The sequence below is a fragment of the Pomacea canaliculata genome, linkage group LG5 (genome assembly GCF_003073045.1).
Source record: "Pomacea canaliculata isolate SZHN2017 linkage group LG5, ASM307304v1, whole genome shotgun sequence".
NCBI lineage: Eukaryota > Metazoa > Mollusca > Gastropoda > Architaenioglossa > Ampullariidae > Pomacea > Pomacea canaliculata.
This window is the reverse complement of record NC_037594.1, coordinates 21,377,652-21,404,477: the sequence shown is the minus strand read 5'-3', so window position 1 is coordinate 21,404,477 and position 26,826 is coordinate 21,377,652. Positions and strand designations below refer to the sequence as shown.

The 26,826-nt window shown below is 45.0% G+C and overlaps 1 protein-coding gene across 1 annotated transcript in view; it reads left to right on the top strand.

The window, feature by feature from the left end:
• The first annotated feature begins 10,549 nt into the window (after positions 1-10,549).
• The window catches only part of LOC112564403, a 34,939-nt gene continuing 18,662 nt past the window's right edge, over positions 10,550-26,826 (top strand). The window contains 1 exon segment of the mRNA XM_025239188.1: positions 10,550-11,482. Coding sequence (XP_025094973.1) covers positions 11,422-11,482 — 61 coding nt within the window. The 5' untranslated portion in view covers positions 10,550-11,421.

Below are 26,826 nucleotides of genomic sequence, written 5' to 3'. Positions count from 1 at the left end.
ATAACTCCGCGATGTCTTCAAGGGCTATGAATTTAGTGTAGCTGCCCACATGCACAAAAGAAGGTCAAAGCGTTTTCTCGCGGTAACACCGGAAGTGTAATGGCCTCGAGGGTTGCCGAGACTGGCTACCTTGCGCAGCTCACTGGAGGTCAAACAGCGCAGCCTGTCAGCAATGGCGGTCCTCAGGTTACACGCATGCGCAGACGGCGATTGTTTCTGAGAGGTCAGAAGGCGATGAGGAAATGTACCCGTAAACAAACCCAGGGTCAATCGCTGCATCAGAAAGTTGGGATCGGTCAGATGAGGATGCTTCTGAGAAAAAAAAAATTACTTCTTTATACGCAGTACTAACATACCGGATGTCACGTGACACTTATTTCTATGTATACGAATATGGTTGATGCTGTATACATTTTTTCTTTTTAATATTTATACAGCAGTTCTAGTTTCTCTGCTTAAAACGGGTGAAAGTTACAAGAAAATGCACTCGGAGGAAAAATCCTCAACAGTTGTTGGCTTCATCTAGAGAGTTGGAAAAAAATGTATGCAGACAACTGTTATGATGAGATGTCATTGTAGTTTATGAAGTCCTGTCTTTTCCTGCCTCATAATCAGTCTGGTAACCATGGCAGCAGACAGTGAAAATACTGGAGATGGAAACATTTCGCGATCGTCCACATTAGATGTTAGAGGAAGCTGCATTCCACGATGTGCGTGCTGCCTCCCACTGCGGCGCATCCAAACGAAACGCGGAATAAATCTTTTTTCTAGCGCAAATTTTATAGACAGGTGATCGTAAAAAACCTGTGATTCGTAAAGCGAACACAAAGCAAACTATAATCATAAATATGCGTTCCTTCTAAAACAAAAATTCAAATCAAAATATCAAAAGAAAACAATGTGTATAAAAGAGATTGGCTTGTGACTTAATGGCTTCTGCTATGAAAAATTACAATCAAACAAATCCTACAGAAAAGGAAAAAGTATTTCTTGAGATGGTATTGTAATCCGGTGCATGAATGGCATTAACTTATTGCAATATTTGTTTCTAATGTAAATGAAACACATGAATAGTGTTGGGAAACAAAGACAATGTTCAAGACACATTTTTTGTTTGTTTGAGTGTTATCATGAGATTAAAGAAAAAGAACCACTGATATTTTTGCCAGATAAATAAATCTCGCGAAGATGGACTATATAAAGTGAACTCTGCCGCAGGTTACCATGTTTCTTCCAATACGATGTCTGTCATCCAATCTGTCTCTTATCCTACTCCCTTCCACCCACCCTTCTTCCCATCACCTCATCACAACCTCCGTCCCTTTCTCTTCCAATTCTTCCTCATACCCCTTAAAGTTGTTTGCTTCTGGGATGTTGTTCTTCAAACGTCTGGCCAACATCTTCATCTTTATCCTCCTCGATTGTCCGACTCGTCTTTTTTTTATATAATATTTCTCTCCTTCCTGTAATCACCGGCCAGAGGTTTGGTGGTATGGACATATTCTGCTTTGTCATGGCAACATTCCGACGATCTTTCCCCTCCGTCCTATAAAATGATGTCGTGTAACCGCCTGTGTGTCTGCAGAAGTCGCCTCCCCATGGCCTCGGATGTCCAAAACAACACTGATTTATTTCTTGTCTTACCTCATCGTCTTGGCCAGACAAACTGCTACTGAAGTCCGGCCTCGTATCGCAGGACCAGGATCATGACCTGTGATTTCCATGAGTAGCATTTTAGTTGTTAGTTTCGAGTTCTTGCGGTTCGTATTTTTATGGGTATCTTGTGTTTCTATAAGTGAGCGGAATTAGACGAGAAGCAATTTGCTTTTTTTGAGTTTTAGTGGTCATGGCAGATACAGCATAGCCACAAGAATCCTGCAATTTGATGCGGTGATTTTTTTTACAGTAGCTTTCTTTATTTTTAGAATAGAATAGAGTGTAACGGGATTATTATTATTATTATTATTATTATTATTATTATTATTATTATTATTATTATTATTATTATTATTATTATTATTATTATTATTATTATTATTATTATAGTAAAAGATATAAGAGAAAAAGTGTTGGAAATAAATATTAAAAATTTTCGAAGGTTTTAAAAACATGATTGGGTCGATTAAATAATTTAAAAGTCTATTATTTAAGACTGTTTGGCTTTTTGTGGGAACGGAATATATTTACAGAAGTTTGTCAAACAGCTGGCTTGTCATGTTCTAGTTTCTGAAACAACCGGAATTTCAGCTCCGACTAAAACATACAGAAATATAGGTTCAGATGCTGACACAGATTAAAGAACGGCTTTATCTGTTTAAGTGTGTAATGTGACCTGATCGCTTTTATGTTCATGCCCCACAGAAGTTAATATTTATGAAATTTGTTCAGATGGAAATCGCACTGGCACGACATGTAAATCACCATCTCACAAACACTGCTTGCCCTCTGCCCCCTGGCGGACCGACTGCCTTTTCATGCAATAAAATAAATGACAGGCAACGGGTTTAATAAAATAAAGACTTTTATTTTGTTCAGATAGTGCCGTATCTCTAAATCCCACGGGGAACTACAGCCATTGTGTTTGTTTGGCTGGCCATGTCGATATTTGGTGGTAACGGGTGCCAGCATTTATCTCACTTGTGATTTTCCAGAACCTTGAACAAAAGTAACTCAATCTTTTGTAGTTTGATTTTTTTATCTGATGTCCTTAAATTTATTTATTCCACGAAGCTATATCGATTTTTACTTATTTTTATATTAAGAAACGAAAGAGCCGCAAGAGGCTGACATGTATGTAGATAGATTGGCGTGTCTGGGTAGGTAGATAGGTAAGTAAGATAGCAAGTAGGCATGAGTGAACAGGTAAAAAAAGATGAGTAGAGAGAGGAATGGATGGTTCTGTGGAGAAAATGACCGGCAGACAGGGAAGGGATGAGAAAAGATGCTTGCAAAGTCACCTTTGTTGCTGCCGTCCAGCAAATTTGTTAATTGTCGCGACAACTCATTAACATACAAGCGGTTGCTGTCTATCAGTGATCAGAGAACAGGCTGAGCTAGATGTGTAATGACGAAACAAGTCAATAATAAACACAAGAAGGTAATTTTCTATACAAATTACGATATACAGGTATACAGAAAATGAATAGGAAATTTCCAGCAAGAGGAAAAGTGGAAAATGGCAGAATTTTCTATCAGCAGAAAGAATCAGTGAACGGCTGTCGAAAAAAAAAGAAAGAAAAGAAAGAAAAACCCGGGTGAATAAAAACAAATTCTTTTTCCTCTTCCGTCTTGATTAGAACAGACAGCCGCCGTTTTGTGGAAAGTGCTGGAAGCAAGAACATTAACGTCTTCCCACAACCCTGTGTAACGTTTGAGACAGCCGAGCTGTGGCGGTGGAGTGGGTGGGTAGAGGTGGTGGTGGATTGTCGGTTGGCACGGGCCTGAGTTGAGGCAGTTCATGAGATTAGAGCGAAGATAAAGATTTGGCGAGTCGAAATTGATCCTGACAGGTCCACCCCGAGCTTCCTTCAGCTCCTCACAATAGCGGGTAGCTTCTGGCAGCGGCCTCGGAAATAGAAGACGTGTTTGAGTGCGAACGGGTGTTATGGTTTCAAAGAAAAACGACGACGACGATGATGATGTTGATGACGATGATGGCGATGACAGTGATGGTGGCCGTTGTGCCTAGCGTAAATAAATCCACACGTACAAACACACATTAATGCAAGAACACACACACATATTACAGTTTTGAGAACGTAGTATTAATTAGTGACTGTTAAACTAATTAACAGCGGCCAAACAAAAATACAAGGCGCCTTGAGCTCGCAGGCGTTAGTTTACAGTTTTTACTTCAATCGCAAATAGCTAGCAAGAGAGAGAGAGGAGAGATTTCCTGCATCCTTCCGCTTTCTGATGAAACCTAGTTCATAAATTAGTGGATACAGATACAGAAAAAGCAGGTTAGCGCAGGATCATCCTTCTCCTCCAGCTTCTTCACCGCCTCATCATTTTGTGTGTTACTGCTGCTTCAGCAACAACAGCTGTTATCCTATAGCTCTTAATGCAAATGATTTTCAAGCTAATGATATTATTACAACCTTTAGCTAACAGACCGGGGCTCTTTCACCAAATGTACCTTCCTGTAGACCTGAACATAGTGGGTGACATGTTGAGACTGGGGCTTGCTGTATGCATGTGAACGTCCTTTCTCGTGTGGCTGCTAAATGTGAACAATACTACTGTCTCGTGAGGCTGGGTTTAGTGTGTGCACAACTTGTATTAGGTGGAGTTTGCTGCTTGTTTGCCCATCTTCGTACTTCTGAACGACACGGGGCAACATCCAAACAGCAGGTAGGCGACATGACATCGACGGAGTCGGCGTCGCGCATCTTTTTGGCGACTGTTGTTACCAGGCTACCGAGACAAATAGGCTTTGAACACTGGACAGAAATTGTCGTTTAGCCTTGTAATTGAATATTCATTTCCCCCTTTCTGCTGCCTCGGATTGACTTAGTCACGCCCTCGGACAAGGACGAACAACATCTTATTCCAGTGCGCATGCGTCTTCTTCTACCGCGCATGCGTCGTAGTTAAATCGCGTGTTCAAAATTCATTTCTGCTGTTCATCCCAGGCTCCTGCCAACTCGGCTCTGCGCAATTATACTTTCGAAAAAGTCTCATTGTGAATTCTTCTCTCTATAAAGAGGCAAGCCAGATGTCGCAAGCAAGCGGGCTCGTGTTCCAGAAACATTCATTTACAGAAAATCACGTGATTAAAAGCACCGGGCGCGCCGCCCAGTCCGGGCACATCTGAAAGGTTGGGAGAGTGAGAGGAAATAGAATACTGTCCCTTTGCTGCGAGCGGAACGCCTGGAAAAGGGTGATGGGTGATAATGGGCTGGCAGGAGACAGCGGCCAAATTGAATTAGGAGTCGCTGGGTCTGGCATCGGCTGACACCCTGCTCAGAACAAAGCCCCCGGCTCGCCTCACTGGCGAGTTGCGGACGTGTTTTTACTGTTGACAGTTTTGTAGCCGCCCAAAGAACAAATGAGCGAATGGATGAATAAACCATTTGCCGCTTTATCGGAAAGTTCAATAAAAGGATAAAGTGAATGGATAATTAAAGGAAAGAGTTGACAATGTACGTGTGCGACATCACTGATGATGACGTGTGTGTTCCCTATGGGTGTTTTTTTTTTATTGTTTATTTGTGTGTACATTGTGTGACATGTGTCTTCACACATGTCAAAGTGATTCGTTTCTGCTTAAGGGTTGGTTATTATTAGTAAAACAATACTTCCCTCTCCACGAAGAAACATTGAAACTGAACATTATTAATAGTTCATTTGTCTAAAACAAACCTTTTGGCTGATCTCGCGTTATGGTCGACTAAAGATTGCTTATTGTGTATAATTTTAAACATTTTTCTCGAGAATTGTACTTGGACGTCTTTAGTATGAAAGATACGAATGTTGTTTGCAATGACCTGCGTGTACAGCTTGGTCCAGCATCATTGGTAATAAGGTAAAGTAAAAGGTCATTCCCTAACCTTTTCTTGTCGTTGGGTGAGGAGTTAGTTGAGTGAGGAGTTAGAGACCTCACTTTACTCGGGGTCAGCTTTATTGAAGGGCAATGCCCATCTCCTCTCCCTCACTTTCTTGGTAATATCCAGCATTTACAAAGCGTGTGGTTGGCTAGTACCTAGATAGCTGGGTGTCCTGGGTAGAACACTGCAGTTATAACTTTACCCATAAGGCTGAAGTATAAAGCAGTGGCAAAGATACTTTAGGGTGAGGTAGCATTAAAGAAGCCTTGAGAGGTTTGCAGACCGCCTCTCACCTTCTGAGACAAGACCTTGTTTTTCCCACTATGCAGTGGTTCGTAATTATGAACAAGAGGTACATGCGTACTACTATACCCGGTTTGCTCTACCTCCGTTCAAAACCTACCAGTCTTAGCATGCCCTCTGTGTCACAGTTGTGATGTATGCCTAACCAACCAACCTCAGAGATCTGCACCTGTTTCATTTATGTTGCAACAACGTTTGCAGTCCAAAGTAACCAGGAGTAACCTTAACTCTGCTTCAAGACTACGACCAATTCATTACATCATCGAGGGAGAGATTCTGTTTCCTTGGTCATCCTGTTCACTGTTTTAATATTAATAAATTTTATTCTCCCCTTCCCTAAAGATGACTTTAACTTTAGGGTTTCTTAAATTTCATTACCAATACTTATCGGCTTCATTTAAAAGCATTACTTCTCCTAATAGTCCTCACGCGCCACCGCGCTCTCTATACAATATACATCTCAAATTAGTTTTGGAGTCCGATTTCGAACACAGAATAACGGTCGAGCTTAGAGTTATGCCAGCTTCAGACCACATCACTAACGCTGAACAATAGGGTGCCAGCACACATGCTTTGTACCTGAACATGTTTCCGTCCTGCTTAGGAACAGGTGGGAACAACGCAGATGAAGACAGGTGAAGAAGTTTCAAACACCAGCGACACACACAACTTCCGGTCACGTGTCACAGCGGCATGAGCGTGTTTTTGTTCAGATCAATGGATGTCCTTGACTTGTATTCGATGCTAGTCCTCCTTCCCTCCAGTTTGCTCAACCACCACTACCAGGAATATAAAGGTCAGGTACTTGAACTGCTGTCTAAATGTGGCTTGACGCCCGCCATCTCAAGTGGCGGGCTGGGTGGCGGGCTGGGGACAGGGAAGATGTTGAATTGGACCTTCGGTGACCACACTGCGCTAATGACCAACTCTGCTGGTCAGTCTGTAATCCAGTGGCCAGAACTACGGTGTGGTCATGCAGACAATATCCAATAACCCGTAGCTTGGTGTGGTCACTCTGTAACCAGTAACCATGACTGGGCACCCCATGGCCAGCATGGAGCCAGAGATTCAACATGGCGCTCCATCCACTGCTCGCTAAATTTACTCAAGTCAGTAGGGATTGCACCAGTCAAGTTCCGAGCTCATGACAAATATGTTTTGCTAGTTAACTCACCCCAGACCCTTTGCAAGGATCGATCCCCAAGTGTGCTACCAGTTTTGGTAACTGTTTCTGCGAGTACACTATCCTACGGTAAACACGGCAATCGCCTGTTCCTCTCTGTACTACAATTCTTCCTCCTTCTCTCTCGGTCTCTTCTTCTCTCCCTCCCCATTCCCCCGAAAACTCCCCAGCCATCTTCCCACTCTCACTCAGTTTTTGTATTTGTGTGTGTGGACCTTCATCATTTCTATGACATTCACATATCACCAACGTTAAAGCATTTCCCGCAGAAAAAAAATCTCCTTGACTGAGATATATTTTCCATTCGTCGGTGTGTCCGTCCAAAGTTTGTGTGCAACACATCAACTCTCAGTCTATCAGGCCTCATTAGTGTACACAGTAAGCAATCAGCACTATCGTCCAACTTTGCTACACCACACTCCAACAACTTGACACTCTGCTCATATTCTCTCCGAGTTTTTCCAAAATGAATTTGAATTAAATTGTCAAAATCATTTCTCTTTAGCAAATGTCTGCGTCCCAATGTATTCATTCAAATTTTTTTCTTAATGCTTGTTGCATTTCTCCTTTAGCTGATTTTTTTCCCCTCAAATTTGCAGACGACACGGTAATATGGTTATGTATACTTCTATCATGTTGTCAAGATGTCGAGTCTTTTTTTTTTACATTTTTGGTCTAGTTTCTGCGACAAAAAGAAATAGCTTCCTGTTTGCTCTTCGTCTACTTAATAATGATTCATTATTTCTTCTCATAAATCCTACATCTGCAGAACCTTTTTTATTCGGTTTGTCCCTGCCACCTCATGTTAAATTACAAAAAGCATCGGTGGAACTAAATATTGCCCTCTCTGTAAAATTCTTTTTTGTATCAACTGGTTTTATGCGACGTCTGCCTGCCTGTCTGTCTGTGTGCGTGTCTGTCTGTCTGTCTGTTTGTCAGAAACATAGCTATGACAAAGACAGAGAGGAAAGGGGTGTGGGATTCGTAGTTGGCAGTGACCAAGATCAGAGACCTCTGTGTTCGTGTCTTACACGAGTCAAAATAATGGGTGATAACAGGTATTCCCTTGCTCGCACATTGACACAGTCAGGGTCCAGATCCTGGCAGATACCTGAGTCGTATTCCCCCACCAAGCTCGTCCGTTCTGTAGGCGAGGGATGTTCGCATGCTGTGTGAAGCGGTTACAACACTAAATACTTCAGCTGTAAGACTGTGTGTGTGAGAGAGAGAGAAAGCGCACATGCACTCATTTCATTTCTTGCCCCTCCAAGCTCCCGAAATTTCGAAATTTATGTGAGCAGTAATATGCAACCTGGCGACATCTCTACGAGCTAGGGGGTAGACACGAGAAGGGAATTTTTTTTTTTTGGCCAGGGGGGGCTATATTTTCTGGAGAGGGGGAATATGAAGAGACGGCGAGGTACAGCAAGGGGAGAGAACCGGCTTGTGAATGTTGATAGACTACTTATGACTCACTCCTTTCAGTCCAGGCTCGTCGTCCTCGTCGTCAACGGAGGGTCGGCCACGCTCGTTTGTCTACTCGCCATGATAAACTCTCCAGCTCAGGAGACAGAGCCCGGCTTAACAAATTGATTTAGAACGAGAAAGCGAGGACTGTAAGTAGGTCTGTAGCCGGGATACCCCTCAAACACTCAACCCTGCTGCCATTATCAACCTGTTATCTAGACTCAGTGCGAAGAAACAAAACAAACTCCGTCGTGAGTGGGTGGGTGCGGTAGGTAGGGCTGGGGCAAGCTCGTCGCCACTCTCGGGGTTCGACTTCGGGTACGTGACCACCAGCCCTGGACCTCGGTATGAGGCCGGACATAAATCTTCTGTGTGATATAAGCAGCAAATGTGACTATAGATAGCTAGAGGAGAATGTTGTCCCAGCAGCCAACGTTCACAAGATGGCGGATTCAAACCTGAAATCCGCGAAGTCTGTTCCCGTCAATCCTCGCAGTTGTGTTGCCTTGCTGCATGTTACCTGCTGCGCAGCATGCAGTTGACAGGTCTGGCATAGAGTGGTACGGTCGCCAGGTATTCTGGTGACGCACAAACCTGACGACACAAATCCAGCTGCTGTCGATAATCCTAGTGACAGGTAAAATGGCGGAGTGGTCACTAACGTCGAACAGACGACGGTTTGGAGTAGAAGGAATAACGAACGACGAGCATAACAGTTAGAACTTAATGAAATTCAAGATACAGATCTAGCAAAGACCTAAGTGTAAACAATAAGAAAGAAATGTCATAAATAGGCATAAACAAACTCAGTAAACAAACAACTCGTGGCTGTCAACAGATTTTGTCGCAAAGGTCATCAAGGTTCTCAACAGTCCTCTAGGTTCGAGAATTTGCGATCAAAATGAAGTTTTGGAAGCTCAGTTCGTCCATAAAAATTAAGCTGTGGGGGGATAGGGGGATGAGTGGGTCGGAGGTGTGTAGAATGAAGGATGAAAAGTCTCAACACCCTAAACCACATACAGCAATGTGAAAGAGGCTGTTCCATATTGTAACAGAACAACTGTGTAGTAAATAAGCACGCTCGGTGCTGAGTGCAACATGTACAAGGAGGACCATTTAGCATCAACAGAAGTTATGACTTCCGACAAACTGCATGCTCTTGTCTCTGTGGCCTGCCTGTGACGTCAGTACCGGTGTTGCTGTTGTACCTGCGGCCCTCCGCTCGTCTGTTCGAGGTGCTGCACGAGGGCTTTGAGATCCTCGCCGAAGATTGTACACCAGCAGATGACTGATGCGTGACGTAATTCAAGAATGGGCCCATAAATCAAAAACGAACTTGTGAAAATACTGCAATGGAGGAGTGAGTAGTGCTTAAGGTATTACGTTACGTGCTGCCCACTAGACCTTACCCTGCTCTGACTTCTTGCCTTTTATTTCTCTTCTCCTCTTCTCTCCCGGACACATGAGGGATGGGTCCTTTCTCCTCCTTACCCCACCCATCTCCGCGCTGGGAATCCGGCAATGACACGGTGCATGAATATTTCTCACTCCCCCCCTACACACACATCCCCACCTCCCCCCGCCCCGGATACCAGGAGTTGCCCCGGGTATTAATAAATACTAGTTAAATCACATTTTATGAAAGGAGGCGTGACCGAGAAAAGATGAGATGGGGAGGAGAAGAGAAAGGGGGAGTGTTACCTTTAAGGTTTGGGGTGCCAGGAGTGCGTGGTGTACAAGCGTGCCAGGGCGGTGTGACGGGGGGCAGCAGCATTAAGGGGGCGGGAGTACGTCAGGCGGGGCAGAGAGTCAAACACGTAAACCCAGGGAAGGCAACTTGTGTACGAAAAGTTGGACGGCAAAAGGGCCAAAGGGGCCAATGGACAGTTAGAAACAGACAGGAAGGGAGTTGTTGTTGCTGGTGATGGATGGGTGGGGTAGGAAGGGAGGGGAAAGCTAATCGCGATCAGTGACGCCAAGTCTTGCTAGCTAGCTAGTTGGCGAGGGAGGGAGAGGATGTGGGGTGGGGTGGAGAGTTGAGTGAGAAGGCTTGGGAAGAGGGTTAAAAACATGAAGTCGTGAAGAGCCGGAGCCAGTCACGCTGGTGCTGTGCGCGAGGCAGACGATCTTTCGGGCTTGAAACGGCGCCGAGATCGTGCAGATAGAGTCACGGGGGCAGCGCTACCTATACTCCGCGCGCAGGTCGGCGGCATTGTAAAAGCGGGCGAGACGGGGGTGGTAGGAGGAGAGAGCCAGCGAGCGAGCAAGTGAGAGAGAGAAGGAAGGACCTTTTAGCTAAAAGGCACTGCAAGTCTGACTATCTGCTGTGTGTGGGAAGTTGTGTGCGCCACGGGGCCAGGCGACTCGGTATTAAGCAGCGTGCCGCAAGGGGGGCACGCGTGGCGCGGCTGTTTGCGGAAAGAACAGAGCGAAAGGAAAGGGGGACCTCTTGGTTGTAGAACACGGCTAACACATCAACAGAGGGAGCAAACAATTCCGAGGTCTGTAACCCTTTGGCTGGTGCTGTGGCGAGCACAGCCTCGACAGCAACATCACCACGCTTGTGGCGGTGCGAGGGATGAACATAAAGGAGGAGAAAGGCACGAAAAAACAAGCCGGGTAGATGCAGCAACAGACCTGTGCCGGACGAGATGGACTCACAGTGAGAGTGGACACGACGGGGCCAGGCAGGGGGGAAAGTGTATACTGTATGTACTTGTGGGCCTTCGACACGGACGCGAGTAACTTGGAGATCATTCAGCTGTGATCATACAGTGTGTTGGCGCGCGCGCGTGTGTGTTCGTGCGTCTGTCGTGTGCTACTCGGCGGCGTCACTGAGAAGTGGTGAGTGGTGGTGGTGGTGGTGGCAACAGCGGGGCCAGCCATCCTTTGGCGTTGTGGCTCCACATCCGTGCAACCATGGCCACCAGATTTCTTCTGCTGTGTCTGGAAGGAAGTTTACTTTTCACGATATGTCGAGGTGAGTACATTCAAAGCTTTTTCCTTTTGTCACAAAAAATTGCATTCCTCTCCGTTTCCTACTCTCTTCACTGCTTTTGACAGAAAGGATGCACGAAGACGAACACAAGCATCTGACAAACGCCGTTTCCCCACCCCCTCTCATTCCCATTTCTCCTCTGACTTCTTCCTTCTTAGATACGTGGAAGGCAGCTGTGCCTGGTGTCAGTAATCAACGGCTTCAGTCGCAGGCAACTGCCACCCTGGGTAAATTCCCGACATTTATTTTGTTTCATGCTGCGCGCGATGTACCTTTTCTCTCTCTCTGTCGTAATTTCAAGAGAACCTTGACTTCGAATGAACAAACGCCATCAGGCAATCTCATCGATTGAAGTCCGTTTTCTGCTCATGAACATTCAACAGTTTAGACACCTTGTGGTAGTAATCAAGAGGAAACATGTCGGCAGGTGCATGTAAACCTTAAACACCCTGATTCTCTGTTTACACTGTCAACGACTGAAAGCTGCAGTCTCACCTGAAGTATTTACAACTTTGATTTTGAGTTTTGTGGTTGCTAACAACTTGGTGATAAACTCCATTTGTACCAAACTCAAGAGTTACTTTCTAATCCCTTCTTACGAGTGATAAATATTTTGTTATTTTGAACACAATCTTCTACTATGCCGATGGTTAGAGAAGGGGACTAACAACGGTTTATACCTCGCTACGTTGTAAGGACAACGAGATTCTGTCCTGAACTACCCTTCTGATTTCTGCCCCCCAGTGATATATCTCACGACAGATGAGCTTTGAGCGCAGAACCAGTCTGTGCAGCGTAAACATACCGTTCCGGAAACACTGTTGAGCATGATGAATGATTATCATGTATGTTTATTTTTACCTTTGTGTCAGAGTTCCCGTCGCTCTAATCATTTAGAATGTGATTCTTTGAACGCGAAATCCCTGAAATTTTTTCGCGATTTGCATGACTAGATAGCTAAGCACAAAAAAACCCAACACAAAACAACAACAACAAAACCAACAAAAAAAAAACCCATAAAAAACAAAAAAAAACCCAAACAACAAAGACGAAAACCAAACCAAAAAAATATAAATAACAGGACCGAAGAGATCTTTTACTGGGCTCTGTCCATTACCCTGGCCTTTCCAGCCTCGACTACCCACACCGTCTGTGGTGCTTGGATGTCTCCCCCACACGCAAGCAGCGTCGCAAGCCCTCGCTTCATATCAACTCTCGGCCAAACGGCGTTTCTAAACAACGCGGAGAGGTCGCCTGGCCAAGGCAGAGAGGCGAGATCGTCTTGCATCTGTCGGCGACTAGACGAGGTCTCACGCTGTTCACCTGTGCCACCAGTACAAAGCTCCCGTGTTGTCGGCTGGTCGGGAGGGGAGAGGACGCACTATACCTCGTTGGCGAAATAGCCAGGAGGCGGCAGTTTGCGGAGTAATTTAAGTATAAAATTTTGGCGATACCGTTGTAGAGGAGTGTCAAGAACGTTGGGCATCACAATCGTTGGTACGCTGGGCATGAAGACTTCAACACCAAACACAGAATTACAAGGACTGGCAAAGGGTAGTGGATGGAGGTGTGTTATGTGTTGAACACGGTACGCGGGATGACATGGCAGTGAAACGTGGAGGATTGTTCAAAGTTTTCAGCGGTACTTGTCACATCAGTACCGCCCGTAGTCCATTGTTGGACTGTTGGACATTCTGCACCCGCCCAGGAGTTGTGGGTACACACGTGACAGCCTGACAACAGAGTCCGAGTTGATTGTGAGCTATCAAGGTGACAACGAGGCTACCTTTACAGGGGTACACACTCTTTGCCCACAAATGGGATTTGGCGCCGAGAAGAACCACTTCCGGTGGTCGTGACCTCCTGGTCTGAGGCTTGTCTCGGTGACGACAGTCATAACAAGCTTCTCACTCGCTTGTTTTATTGAAATAAACTACTGCTATTTTTTTTTTAGGGGTAGTGTTTCAATGCATCTTTTAGTAGATGAACAGAAAATTTAGTTTGGAGCTTTCATTCAGTCTTAGTTCTTCTGGTTCTTCTTTCTGATTTCTATGTGTGTGAGGAAGAAGAGCCTACTCGTAAAATAAAACCTTCAATGCTAAAGGCATTTAAATCATGTATAGTCACCATTTGTACTACTACAATCTCGTTTATAATCTTTACAAAATAGCTTTCTGGTCAGTAGAAGCAGACAAGAAAACAGTCGGACACATGCAAAACTCTGTGGCTTTGTGAGAGGATTTATTATACTAAACAAAAAACCTCTAAGATACGCTTTCCCCAATCCATGTGAAGAAACTGTTATTCAAACTACTCAAAGTCCTCTAATTACTACTTGAAACATTCTTTTTTAAAATCAACCTTTCTGTTCATCATACAAATATATATTCTATGTATGCTATCTATGCTGTTGATATTTACAAAGAGTGGTGAGAGAAACAGGTAGAGGGGTGGAGACTAAGTATATGACAGCTATAGAAAATAGACAACAGTGTGACTATGGATACTGTGTTGTGAGCATTGTCTTGGATGAGATAACTTCTGTTACAAATAAGTGAGGAAGGAAAGTATGGGAGGGGAGGAGAGAAAGTTTATTACTGTAATGGAAACGTGAACATGATAGCTAATGATAGATAATAAGAAAAGTTTTGGAAATGTATAAAAAAGATATTGAAAGACAGGAAATAAGAGAATAAGGGTTAATTACTATAATTGTGAAGCTGGGATGATTGATTATAAATAATGGTGGTGGCTGAGATTGGGTGAGGAAGTATGAAAGAGACGTAGGATTTAACTTTTTACCATATTCTCAATGCTGCTGTAGCGAAAATAATAAAGAATCTTGAAAATCTTGGAACGTAGTTCGTTTCCATGTCGTGTTCGGGTAGGTGGGCGACTGGAGGGCGATGGGAGGTGGGCAACGGGAGGCAACGGATGATGTCACCATTGTGATTGGGGGACGTTTCCTTAACCTCCATAACTAAATACCTACTTTCTTAGAAGTCTTCCCAACCGCCGCCGCGCAACAGTTCAGCTTTGCAACGTTGTTAGCGACAATGGGATAAAGGCTGCCTCTAAGATTACCCCGATGTTTGCGTTGCGTTTTGTCCCGCCGTGACCGGCCAAGCGTGGCGAGGCGCTTGAAGAGGCATATCATGCGCGACACCATAGCCTCGACTTGAAGTGTGCCGTCTCCTTTCCACTCCACTACCCCCGCCTGCACCGCTTTAAAAGGCCGTTGACAAAACCTCGCGAAAGAGGGGGAGGGGTTGAGGAAGAAAGGAGGACAGCATCAAGGTTTCTCCGCGGCTTGGCCCGCATCAAAAGGTCTCGGGGGGAGGCCGCGAAATGCCCAGTTTGGTCCCCGCACCCTCCCTGTTGTGGGGCAGGGGCTGTATTTGCGTGCGCCATTGTGCCGGGCCCGGTAACACATTAAGTGACTTTGAAAAAAGATTAACTGTCGCCGACTTTGGTAGGGGGAAGGGAGGAACTCCACTAGTCACGGGGTGTTCTGTGAGGCATGTTCGACAGACTTACCTAAAGGTCGCGCGACTCGCATCTTCTTCGGACTGTTGTGATGCTGTGGCTGAACTTTTTACTTAGATAACAGCACGAAGAGGCTGGTCTTGAAGTTTCCATCTTAAAAAAAATATTTAGAGTGGATTTTATTTGTCATTCTGCAGTTAATGATCTGCTCAGTCCATAGGCTGGGTTGTGTTGCAATTGTGGTAAAGTTTGTGATTCTTGACCACCTTAGAGTTTCGTGTTTTTGTAGGCTGTCAACGCTCACCTCCATTCCCAGTGTTAACGAAATGCTTCTTAGTTCCATAGGATCTTGCGAATGCAAGAGAGACATCTTGATGCCATTGTCAAGTGCGAACATACCAGATTTCCTCGCGGTCAGCAGGGTCAGGACATCAGCAGGGTCAGACAGGGTGTGACGGTGAAATCAATGAAACGTCACGCACTTGCTGCTGTTGTTGACACGACGAGGTTGGGTTGTTCCCCGCCAAGCTCTGCAAATGTCGACTCTCTTCTAGACAAACGATGGTGATCGATTTACGATGGTGATCGATTTTTACCGAGGTTTATCGAGTCTTGACGGCCAAAGAGAGAGTAACCCGACAGGTGACTACATTATATCCGCAATTCAAAGACCACACCCAAGACTAGTCAAGAACAAAGTTCTGTAGCCACCCTCCAAGTAGACATAAACGAATGGGACCGTCGGCCATGTACCTCCCCACCTGTTCTTTAATTACGTTTTCGACTTGACATGCATGCAATACGCCGACAAGCACAGGTTGGGTGTGTGTGTATATGGGTGGGTTGGGTAGTAGGTAGTTCGATTACTGCCCCCAGCCATCATCGTCCTTAAAGTCTTTTTTTAGGAAGAAAAAATGACATTTGCCACGGTGTGTTTGCCGATGTTTGGCGCCTCTGTGATCTCGGGGGGAAGGAGTCGGCTGCAAGTGGTTAATGGAGGGGGACGCCGAGTCACCAAGATTTTGTGCAGACGCGTCGCCCGTCACGAAAGGGTGGTGGTAGGGGTGGGGCCTGTGTACGCGTGTTTGTTTTGTCAGGCGTCTGTACGTGACCTGGGTGGGGGAGAGGCGGGTGACGGGATGGGTGACGGTCGTGCCTTACCTGCCGCTCCAGTCGATGCGAGGGTGGAGTGAAGGTGTGGAGGGTGAAGAGGGAAGTCTCCCCCCACTTCTGTATTATGCATGGAGAACGGGGTGTTAGTTCTGCTTGTCTGTGACAATCATTCCGGGCGCGCGGAGTCGAGAGGTTGACCTCTTGATGTGCTGAGCAGCTCTGAATGATGATTGCGATGTGTTGAGGGGCACAGCACTGAGCGATGATTGTGCGCCGAGGGGCACTGAATGATGATGCTGTGAGGGACACTAGACGACAGGTGTGTTGAGGGGCACGAAATGAGGATTGCAGTGAGTGGCACTCGATGTGCTGAGGGGCATCAGTGTGCTCAAGGGAACAAAAATTATTCTGTGTCCAAGGCCCTTATGATGATTTGCTCGGGAGCACTGAAAGATGACGTGCAAAGGGTTTACTGGATGATGATGTTCAGGGCTCTGATTGGTGTGCTAAGACAGCAGTGTAAGTGGTCCAACAGACCAATATTTTTAAGTCGACATGAGAATAAGAAGGAACTTTCATTGTGGTTCGACAAGAGCTTGTGAAAGGAACTGTGTGATGGGAAGAACCATTCTGTGCAAGTTTTATATTTCATCGTTCAGTTTTGTATAAGACCTTATTCACCTCCCTCTCCTCTTTCTCCGCCACAATAGAAGACATTGGCGTATTTATTCTGTGTTTGTGTGCCCCTGCATGCGTGCACGTTGAGACGGGGACTGGGGGGGAGGAGGAGGAGGGAGGCTAGGGAAACTGTAATGATTATTTAGAGAGAGTGATAGCGAGGTTTTTTCTCCTCCCATCGACTTCCGTGCGCTCAGCGTTGTGTAGCCCGGGCAAAGACCAGCCCCTGCTTCGCAGCTTCTATATGGGGCTGTCAGCTGCTGGTGTGCCCTTTAGCTGCCGATGACCCGTTCGATAAGCCGTGACATGGGACTCGCCTGAGGAAGGCTGCGTGGATGTCGGTGGCATGCAGGGATTGTTGGGAGGAAGGTGGGAGGTTGTAGGAGGATGGGGAGGCATCAGCGGAAGGCAGGCAGCTTGGCATGCCGTGACTTGGGATCACAGCTCTTCACCTTCGGGTTGATAATAAGGTCCGCCATGTTGAAGGCAGTAGCTTGGCACACCGTTTGAAATTCTGACTTTTCTCTGTCCTGGGTTCAAAGTTTGAGCCAAATTTGTTTTGTTGTAAGAATTTCTGTGCATACGTGAACAGAAATGTGTGATCACTCCCTAAACAGTGAAAGATAAGACTGTAAGCCTGAACATCGGTAGTCTGTAGGCCTATTCCGCAGCTTGTAATTAGGTACGATCACAGTACAATTTTACCATTGTCTTGCCAGTTAATTAAAATTCTAACCGAGTACAATAGCAATCAAGCAAAGTTTGTTTCATTAATACTAATAATAGAACATTTTAAACTACCTGATACAGGTGTGTCCAGCACAGTACAATTAGGAAGAATGAAAAAAACAAGAATAAGCAAAAAGGTAAACCCACATATAAACCAGAAGTAAAGGAAATTAAGTACAAAACAGCGGTTTTTGGAAGGTTTGAGAAAAGGAACAATTGTAAGACAGAGAGTACAGCGCAAAGGGAGATAATTTTGTTTTTATTTATATATATACAGTCACACACAGAGAGAGAGATTGTGTCTACCTCTCTGTTAGGTAATTGTTTTACATTAAATAACAGCAGAATAATAAATACAGTTAAACATCAGTCGTCCATCCACGGTAAGTGGTACGTACGTACAAGAACGGTAACCACGCCTCTGGTGACGGGTCTTGTCTTTCCTGTCGGGTACTTGCTCTTGGGAGGTGTTTGGCGGCGCGCGCCAGCGCACGTGGTTTGAATCGGGCCTCAATGGGCGCCTGTTTGCGCGCCGTTAGGAGGGAAAACAATCAGATCTGAAGCAGTTCCGAGAGCAGGTCCCGGGTAAAAAAGTCAGCACAAGACATTCACGATTGAAGGCCTTGGCGGGTGGCTAACGTGGAAGGTCGGACAAGGGTGTGGGGCGCAGAAATGGCCGAAGAGAACCATTTATATCCCTAGATGAGTATATTGTGATGATGATATGAGTATATACATAATCTTATTGTGATGAAGTAGTCTTAAAGATGTTTGCCGCCGGTAGGGGGGAGGGAGAAAGCTCGTTGGAAGACCTGTCTTTCTTACATCAGAGGCTGTTCATAACATTTTTGAGATGAGACTGACCAAACACAATGAATCAAGATTGCAGTTTTTTAAATGGGAGGACATTTTGAAGGGAATTATTAAAGGTTGGTTATTTTAAGGAAACAAGTCTGCTTGCAGGTTACCATTAGGTCGGAGATGGTAAACTCCTGGTTCGTATCTAGTTTGAGGACACGCGTTCTTGGTTTCTGGATGTCACACCGGTTCACAGGGATGTCTGTCGAAATTTTTATCTTCCATTTTCCTGATCCTTCCTTTCGTTATTTCTAGCTTTCCCTGTGGTATGCACTCACTTTTCCCAATCCAACAAACCAAAGAAGCGCGTGGAATTCAGTAGCACGAATGAAGGCCTTTGAAGACGACGCTGTATATTCCCCTTCAAAGTCCAGGCGTCGTCTCTGGCGTGCTTTGGCTAGTGTCCTACAGCGCATGCGTGACTACTACTTCCGCCACCAGGCTGTCATGAATGGACATTCTGGCATCATGTGGGGTTGGGGAGGGCGGTATCGGCTGCCCTGCTGTTCTCAGTACTGAGTTGAGGAATGAACCACCTCAAAAGTTTACGGATACTAACGGACATCCGTTTTCCCCCGAGACGATGAAGGGGCAGGTGGTGGCGTGGGTGTGCTGTCAGCATCTATACGGCCCTTGTTACGGTCACCATGGAAACAATACATTTCAAGAATATATCTGATTTTTTAAAAGTCAAAAATGTTAAGTTTTCTAACAAGGTCTGCGGTCGGAATTACATATAACACAATTTATTTTTCTTCTGAAGCTTGACATCCAACTCCTTATCTGATAACATTTTTATAAACATTTATGTTCTCATTTACTGCAGTCTTTCAATTGATCCCGACAACCGTTCTGACCTCAGATGTGAAAATCGTGCCTTCGATTTGTTTCGATTTGTTGTCTCCATTGCAGCCAACTTTTCACCGCGTGTCGCTTTGCTGCTTGTCTATTTGACAAATAAATAAGTAAGGGTGTTAACAAACCTGCTCACAGACGTTGTAGCGAAACACACAGTCTCGTCCGTTCACTCACTCACTCACCCACTCACTCACCCACGCGCCTGCACAATATTCTGCCAGCTCGGTTTCACCGTTTTGTTTTTTCACGGAAGAACAAAGCATCACGATTGCCCCTGTTCAGTTTCCTCCGACTCTCGGGGGGCGTAGACTTTTTATTTCCGCTCAGTGTTACAGACTGTACAGGTCAGGAGGTGTGTGTGTGAAGTGGTGGTGGATAAGTGGGTGGGTGGGCGATAGATACGTTTTGGGGGATAGGGGTTGCTGGCTCTGAGGATTTTTTTAAAAGTTTCTTGTTCTTGCTGCTGGAAGGATAGCATTCTAGGGTAAAGATAACGGTTTGGGATGGATTGAAGAAAACAGGTGAGGTGGTCGCTGTTGTCGAAGGCAGTGTTAACACCAGCAGAGGAGTGACAGGCTTCTGATGACAGCATAAAGAATTCTCGGTTCCAGAAAAATGGAGTTTGTCTTGAAGAGTTGTAGTTCGCCGCCTCGCCGGCGAGGTGCTGGCGCTGTCAGACAAGATGGCTACGTGTCGACGTCGTATCGCTTGCCATCCATAGCCCTGTTATCAGTGCTTTTTCTTTAAAATTTATTTCCTGATCCCAGATTCAATTATTAGGTTTGATGAAATATTGACAAGTTGTTAAAAAAAATTTGCTTGAAGGGAATGAAATATCACAAAAAGGTATAAATGAAGCCCTGACGAAGTGTAATACGTTGTCATATTATATGGAATTAATTGTATTATGCTTTTTCAGTTAAAGAATGCTTAAAATTTAGCTTGATTTTACAGAATTTTACTAGAACATTGCAAAGTTTGTTCAAATGTGTATTGCCTTTTATATAATATTAGCTTCCAGAAAAATCAACGCAGCTGTGTTTTTTTGTGTCAATTAGTTTAACGACTGATGATAATTAAGGCACATGGATTTGGATGCGATGATCTTTTTTTCCCTGGTAGATGATTTCCCCCGTTTCACAAGAGATTTGAGTGTCACTCCCCAAAGTCATCACCGGATGGAGCTGTAATGGCTTGCTACACCAATTTTAATTTTTTTACTGCTTCTAATGTCTTTTTGAATTCCCATTGATCCTCCCCTCCTGCCCGCCTACTTCCACAGATTCTAAAACGGACCAGTTGCGAAAGGGTGGTCAGTTTTGTGTTGTTTTTTTTTTTTTAAAAAGGGCGATTGTCGCCAGAACCTTAACAACCAGATTGTCTCCTATTTTTGCGGCCCTACGTGCGGTCATTTTTACTTTCTGTTGATTCCTGAACAGTCCAACGAACAAGCTGACCATAGATACAGTCGGTTATCTTTGTAGCCTTGCCTTCTTTCTGGAGGCCAATGAAGAACATTCAAAATGAATAAACAAGAAAATGTGGGTGTCGCTCTACAAATATATCGCCGAAAAGCAGAGGATGGAGCAACGATGGCAGTGGTGCCATGTCTCCACAAAAATTGTCCTCCTCCTCCTCCTCCTCCTCCTCATCATCATCATCATCATCATCATCGTCATTGTGATGTGTTTAACACATCTGTTTTGTGATTCATTATTCTCTGTGCCTTCTTTCTAATTAAAATTATTAGCACCTACATTTGAGAATCGTGTAGGACATTACTTAACATCCAATCACATCAAAGCCCTGAACAGGGAGACCTGTGGTTGAAGGGTATAGAGGGAGACTGACGGGGCTTGGGGAAGCCTATCATTGTTGACGCGTATCTCGGGTGCAGGAGGTATGTGGGCGGTTAGCGGATATTTGCGGCAGCCACCCGGCAGATGACTAATCACGTAACATAGAGTCCAGGACTCGGCTGCTCCTGTATGAAAAGGAAATTATTTGTTGCCGCTGTGTCAGGTCAGTTTATTCCCGGTCTACTAAGGCAGGCATGCGACTAGAGACCTCCCTGTGCACATTATTAATTTCAGATATTTCAGCAGACTCTTGATTTAAGCACGGCTCCGTTTTCATGGAGTACTTGTCGGGGAGAGCGCGGACACTTTTGTCCGTTGAACAAGTTACCCTCGAGATAAAGGCGAGGTTGTTTTTTTCGGGTATATTTTAGTTGTTTTTTGTTGTTGTTTTTTTTGTTGTTTGTTTGTTTTGTTTTTTTTTTGTTTTTTTTTTGTTTTTTTTTTTCTGATATCAGAGACTTATGCTCTTCACTTCAGACTTCGAAACACTCCTTACCCTCATTCTCGAATTCCTCCTATCCTGTCCTCAAGCAACTCTTTTAAACCACATGAAACGTTTAGACGCACACTAGATGCTAGAGTTACTGTCGATAAATAAAAATACAGAGTATGATCTCGTGATGTAAAATTCTCTTTCTTTTTTTTTTTCAACAATTTTCTTTCAATGTATGTTTGCATTTACATATTTTTCATTGTCATCGCCTTGTCAGTTACAAACAATCTTCTACAAAATTTAAGTCTTGCCCCGAACAGTAAATATAGAAACGGTTAAATGATTTGAAATGACCGAACAATTGTAGTGGTCGTGGGTTGGGGGTGCGGTGAGAATTGAGTTAAAGAAAAACGTAGTGTCCTAACTTAGTCTCATCCATTTTTTAAAACTTTATCAAAAATACTTCAGTTGCATACCAAACCTATATTTTAAAAACACAAGCACGCATTTACTTTGAGGGTCTATCCATCAAGTTTCGTGCAGTCCGCTTGTCACCGGCTGGCATTAATCACAGTGTGATAGCATCAACCCTGGCTGCCATGGCGTGCGTGTGGCGGCGTGACATTAAAGTGTCAGGGCCAACCTGTGTTTTACGACATTTAACCCGCTGAGATAATTCTCCTCGCCGCCTGAAGACCAACGGTTAAAATCCCGAGCCCCCGAACCTGTTATGCATAGAATCTACTCGGTACCCGCAATTAGTGCTTCCCCTCACCCCTCACCCCACCACACCCAACCCCGAGAACCCATAGGCAGCCGGATTCTCGGGGAGCTTGCTGTAGAAAATTCTGTTTCCAGTAATGGCTTGGATAGGATTCCCTCCTGGTAACAAACATAACCGTGTTATCGCCATGTAAGTCATCGAAGTCGTGCTACTGAGCTCATTTGGCTTCTTTGCTGTATCCTCTGAAAGGAGGAGGAGGAGGAGGAGGAGGAGGAGGAAGAAAAGATGAAGTGGGGGGAGGGGAAGAGATCCTCATGTTGAGATTGTCTCCACGCCCACTCTCAAGGTTGACTCCTGTTCTTACCAGGAATGATGCTTGGCGGTTGGAACGATTCACTTCAGAACTTTTCAACAAATTATCCCCAAAAACACAAGCTTCGCTCTTGGAGCGGTCAAAGGTCATATTGGAGTTTTAAAAAGCGGTTGGCAGAAGCGGTACACACAATTAACTAAGAGTAAGTGTTGACAGATCCACTCTTCTGCTTCTCTAGAACACAAGAAGCTCCTTGCGAGCGACATGTTACACACAGTCGCACCTGTGCACAACGCTGCTTCCAGGCTGCTTTTTTCAGCCAGGTGAATGTGAAATGTGAATGTGATGTAAAACAGAAATGCCAATCAGTCGAAGTCAACATTTTTGCCTCTCTTCGTGGTAAATGTATCGTCAGTTTGTAAGCAACCTTTGGTTTGGCATCAGTGTCAAACACCACAGCAGCACAGCAAAGAAATTTTTTCAAACAGAAAAAGCGCGAGTGATAAAAAAGATGCTAAATAGCTTTTTAAAAATAAATACAAAACTTCACGTTGATCGGTGATAGTACGGTTATATAAATTAAAACTTCAATTGAGTGAAGAGCTGATTGGTGAAATGAAAGGACTGGCTGGCTGGCTTGGATGACTGACATATATGTGAGTGGACTGTCCTCCCTAATAGTCCGACCTGTCTTTTCTAAAAGTCTGGAGTCTGACCCTAAAAAAACAAAACAAACCGAAAAAAAAAACAACTAACGAAAGTAAAAACAACCTTCACCCTCTTGCTTGTCATCTTCAGCATTCACTAACCTTTTTTGTGAGATAAAACACTAGATTCTTATTAGCAAATCGCTTATGATTAGGTTCGATTCTTCTGAGTTAAAACGCAGATGCTCAAATATCCTCTATTGTAATTAAATACTGATAACGCGTTTTCTTCGACATCCACACTCTCGTGTTTATCCTTTCCTTTTTCTTCTCTCTCTCTCTCTTTCTCGCAAATGAACAAGTGTAAGACAAAAAGATTGAGCAGAATGTCAACTATTGTTCTTTCTCTTTCTTCAAATTTCTTGCACTGAACGTTGAAATGTATACTGTTACTTACCAACCTCACGACCCCAACTCTTTTTTCCCCTCTTCCCTTTCCCGTCTGTGGTCGCCGCCTTTTCCTCCGCATGTGGAGTGCGCGTCTGTGCGTAGGGCAGGAATGGTTCTTAATTGGTTGCCGTTTGTCTGCGAGGGTTCCAGGCGCGCCGGCGGGGTCGGCCCTCGGGGTGTAGCGGGCCGGGCAAACGGCTTGGGGGAAGTGAGGCATGAATTTAATTGAGATCCACACTGAAAGACGAAACTGCATGATTCCTTCCCCTGTCTCTCAGCTTCCTCAGCCAGCAACCTTTTTAGTCGGACATGTGTTGTTATTAGGCGAACTGCTCATAGATAGCGGATTAAGCTTTGTAGGATCCAGGGAAGGGTTATTGAGCAAGGGTGTATGATTTTTTTTGGGGGAGAGGGTGGGTGTTGTTGTTGTTGTTGGGCGCGTTTTGTAAGGATGAGGAGCGTGGGAGGGCGATGGTTGAAGATGGTTAAGAAAAGAGGGTGGATTGCGTGAAAAGAAAAGAGGGATCATTCGAACTAAAGAAAGAAAAAAAAAAAAAGAGAGAAATGCACAGCAAAGACTTGTCGAGACGGCGCCGAGGGTGGTCTCAGTCTGCAGGCTCTTCCACTACTGGCAGAATGGGAGTCCTTGAAGAGGCTGGCACCACGACCGTGTCGTGTGGTGGAGGGAAGTGCTGCGTTCCCGACGTGTCGCTTGTCGGGTGCCGACACCAGAGGTTTGGACACGTGATTAACGCAGGCTGTCAGCTACTGCTGATGCTGGTCGAGATCTCAGCTTCCGTTATGCTTTGCTTCCACACCTTAACAATAGATTGTGGTTAACCGAGACTCGTTTTCTATTCTACAACCTTCCCTCCTTCCTTCACTCTCTCTCTTACCTAACACTACTCTCGGCACTCACCACAGAGAGTATATAGGTATTACAAAACATACCACAGATGTCAATTTTTTCCCAAGACAACAAACACCACCACGCACAAAGGCAGGTTATTTTAAACTGACATCACCAATGGACGTGCGTACATTAGCGTCGTCAAGATTCCAGTCACTTGAAGAGCTGGGATCATATTTTACTAAGGCGTCTGCTCCGACATTCCCATGTCACGATGTTGAGTTCTTTTTGTGCATAATGATATTGGTAGGCGGAGAGGGGGAGGTGACTCATTTTTTCCTTTTAAAAAGAAAACAACAAAAAGAAAAGGAGGGGCAATATATTTTAATGTTCCTCAGTTTCCTGTTCTCGTCTGCAGTACCGAAAATTCTTTGTAGAGGAAGGCATCGCAGAGTCTTTTGTATCATGAGATTAACAATTTGCTTTATTTTAATCAGTGGTCTTCATTTGGTAGGTCTGTATTTCAAATAACAGTAATATTGTATTTGAATCCAACATGGAGGTAGCCAGTCTGAAGGGAGCTCTATCTATACCCGTGTACACTGGGTAGTCTATCTGGGCTTTTCACTCGCCCTGACAAACCTCGCGAGCGGTTTGTAATCTATGCCTGACATTCCACTTTTTCTCTTCGCGTGCAGCACAGATACTATCTCTCTCTCCCCCCAGGAACTGCCGTCGAAGAGAAAATTAGGTCCATTCTCTCTCTCTCCCGCTCGCTCTCTCACTTTCTCGCTCGCTCTCTTGATCGAGACAGGTTTTTGGCGAGATGTCTGCCGCTCCTGGTCCTGTCACATCAGAGCTTCGGCAGGAAAAGACGAATGCCTGGCTTTTAGAGGGTAAGAGAAATTGTTGAAAAGTTTCTCACACTCGTTTGCCGCAAACGTCTTTTTGGGCTCCGGTACTGCGTGCAGCCACTTCTTTCCCCTCAACCCACCTCCATCCACCCGCATCTCCCCAGCATCCAGCCCGGCCACTCTTTACTTCCTAAATAAACCTACCCACCATCACCAACAGTAACCAACCTCTCCCTCCAAACCTCTAGAAATGTTAAATTTTTTTTTGGAATGTAACTTGTGGTAGAGCCACTTCGTGTCGTTGAAATAAACACACTTTAATATCGTTTGGGTATGAAGTCGAATGTTTGTGACGAGGAGTCTTTTGATGTTCGTGATTTACTTCAGAGAATGCCCGAGTTTCCTCCGCCACCAAACCCCCTATCCCCCACTTTTGCTGACATCACGAGGCAAAGGCTTCGTACCTACACGTTTGTACGAATGCCCACTTTTGATGATTGCCCGATAAACCAAGCGTCGACTCGACTCTCCCCTGGAGGCGCCCGCTCGCTGCCATGGAAACCAGGGCAGTCTGAATGATGTATTAGAGGAACGTGCGTTAGCATCTTCAGGGAGACAACTCGCGGCGCTAGAGCTGCTGGTCGAGCGCTGTTCGTAAATATTTGCTGGAACTGCAGCAAAGAGGCTGGCGAGGGTTGAGGGGGGGGGGGACTGGGGGGCAAAAGACAAGGAACGATACCGAGACTGTACAGGGAGGTAACTCTCAGATAATGCTTCCACTGCCTGTTTACGTTGGCGCCAGTTTTTATGTCAGTTTGCGAAAGGGAAATTTCCTCACGGGTGGAGGTTGAGGTGGGTGTTCCAGAAATCTTGGAAAGACCCCCAGCACTGAATCGACTTTTGTTGAGAGTCAGATCGCAGATTTTTGTAGTAAGGGAGAAAGGAAAGTGTGTGTGTGGTGGGGGTTTGAACAAAGGAAAGAACTTAAAATGAGGGAGGAAAAGAGAAAGTAAAATTGACTCAGCGCTTCAAAAAACAAAAGAAAAAAAAAATAAAAACAGCAGTTCTACATATGTGGGTGAATATACGAGTTCGGAGGGAGATGAGGATCGGGAGGTGGGAGTGGGGGCTCCTAGGGTTGTGGGGTGAGTTAAAAAATCGTTTTGATTTATGTTGTAATTTTTTAACATCATCCTTAATCATCAACGTTTTGGTGAAATCGCCTCGACCTCCATTTCCTCTCCTTCCACCATCATTTCCCTTTCTTCCACAGCATCCCCCCTCCCTTGACCCAGTTTGTGTCGGTGAGCAGTGCTCCTTGACAGCCACTTGCTGCCCTAACACTTCCACCGTCAGCTGACGACCATGGTTACCATCTTTTCGCAAACATGATGCTAATTAATTCAGTTAGGGGTAAAGAAAGAATTGTTGAAGAACGTCACGGGCCCTAGAGTGGACGAGTTTGTTACAAGCG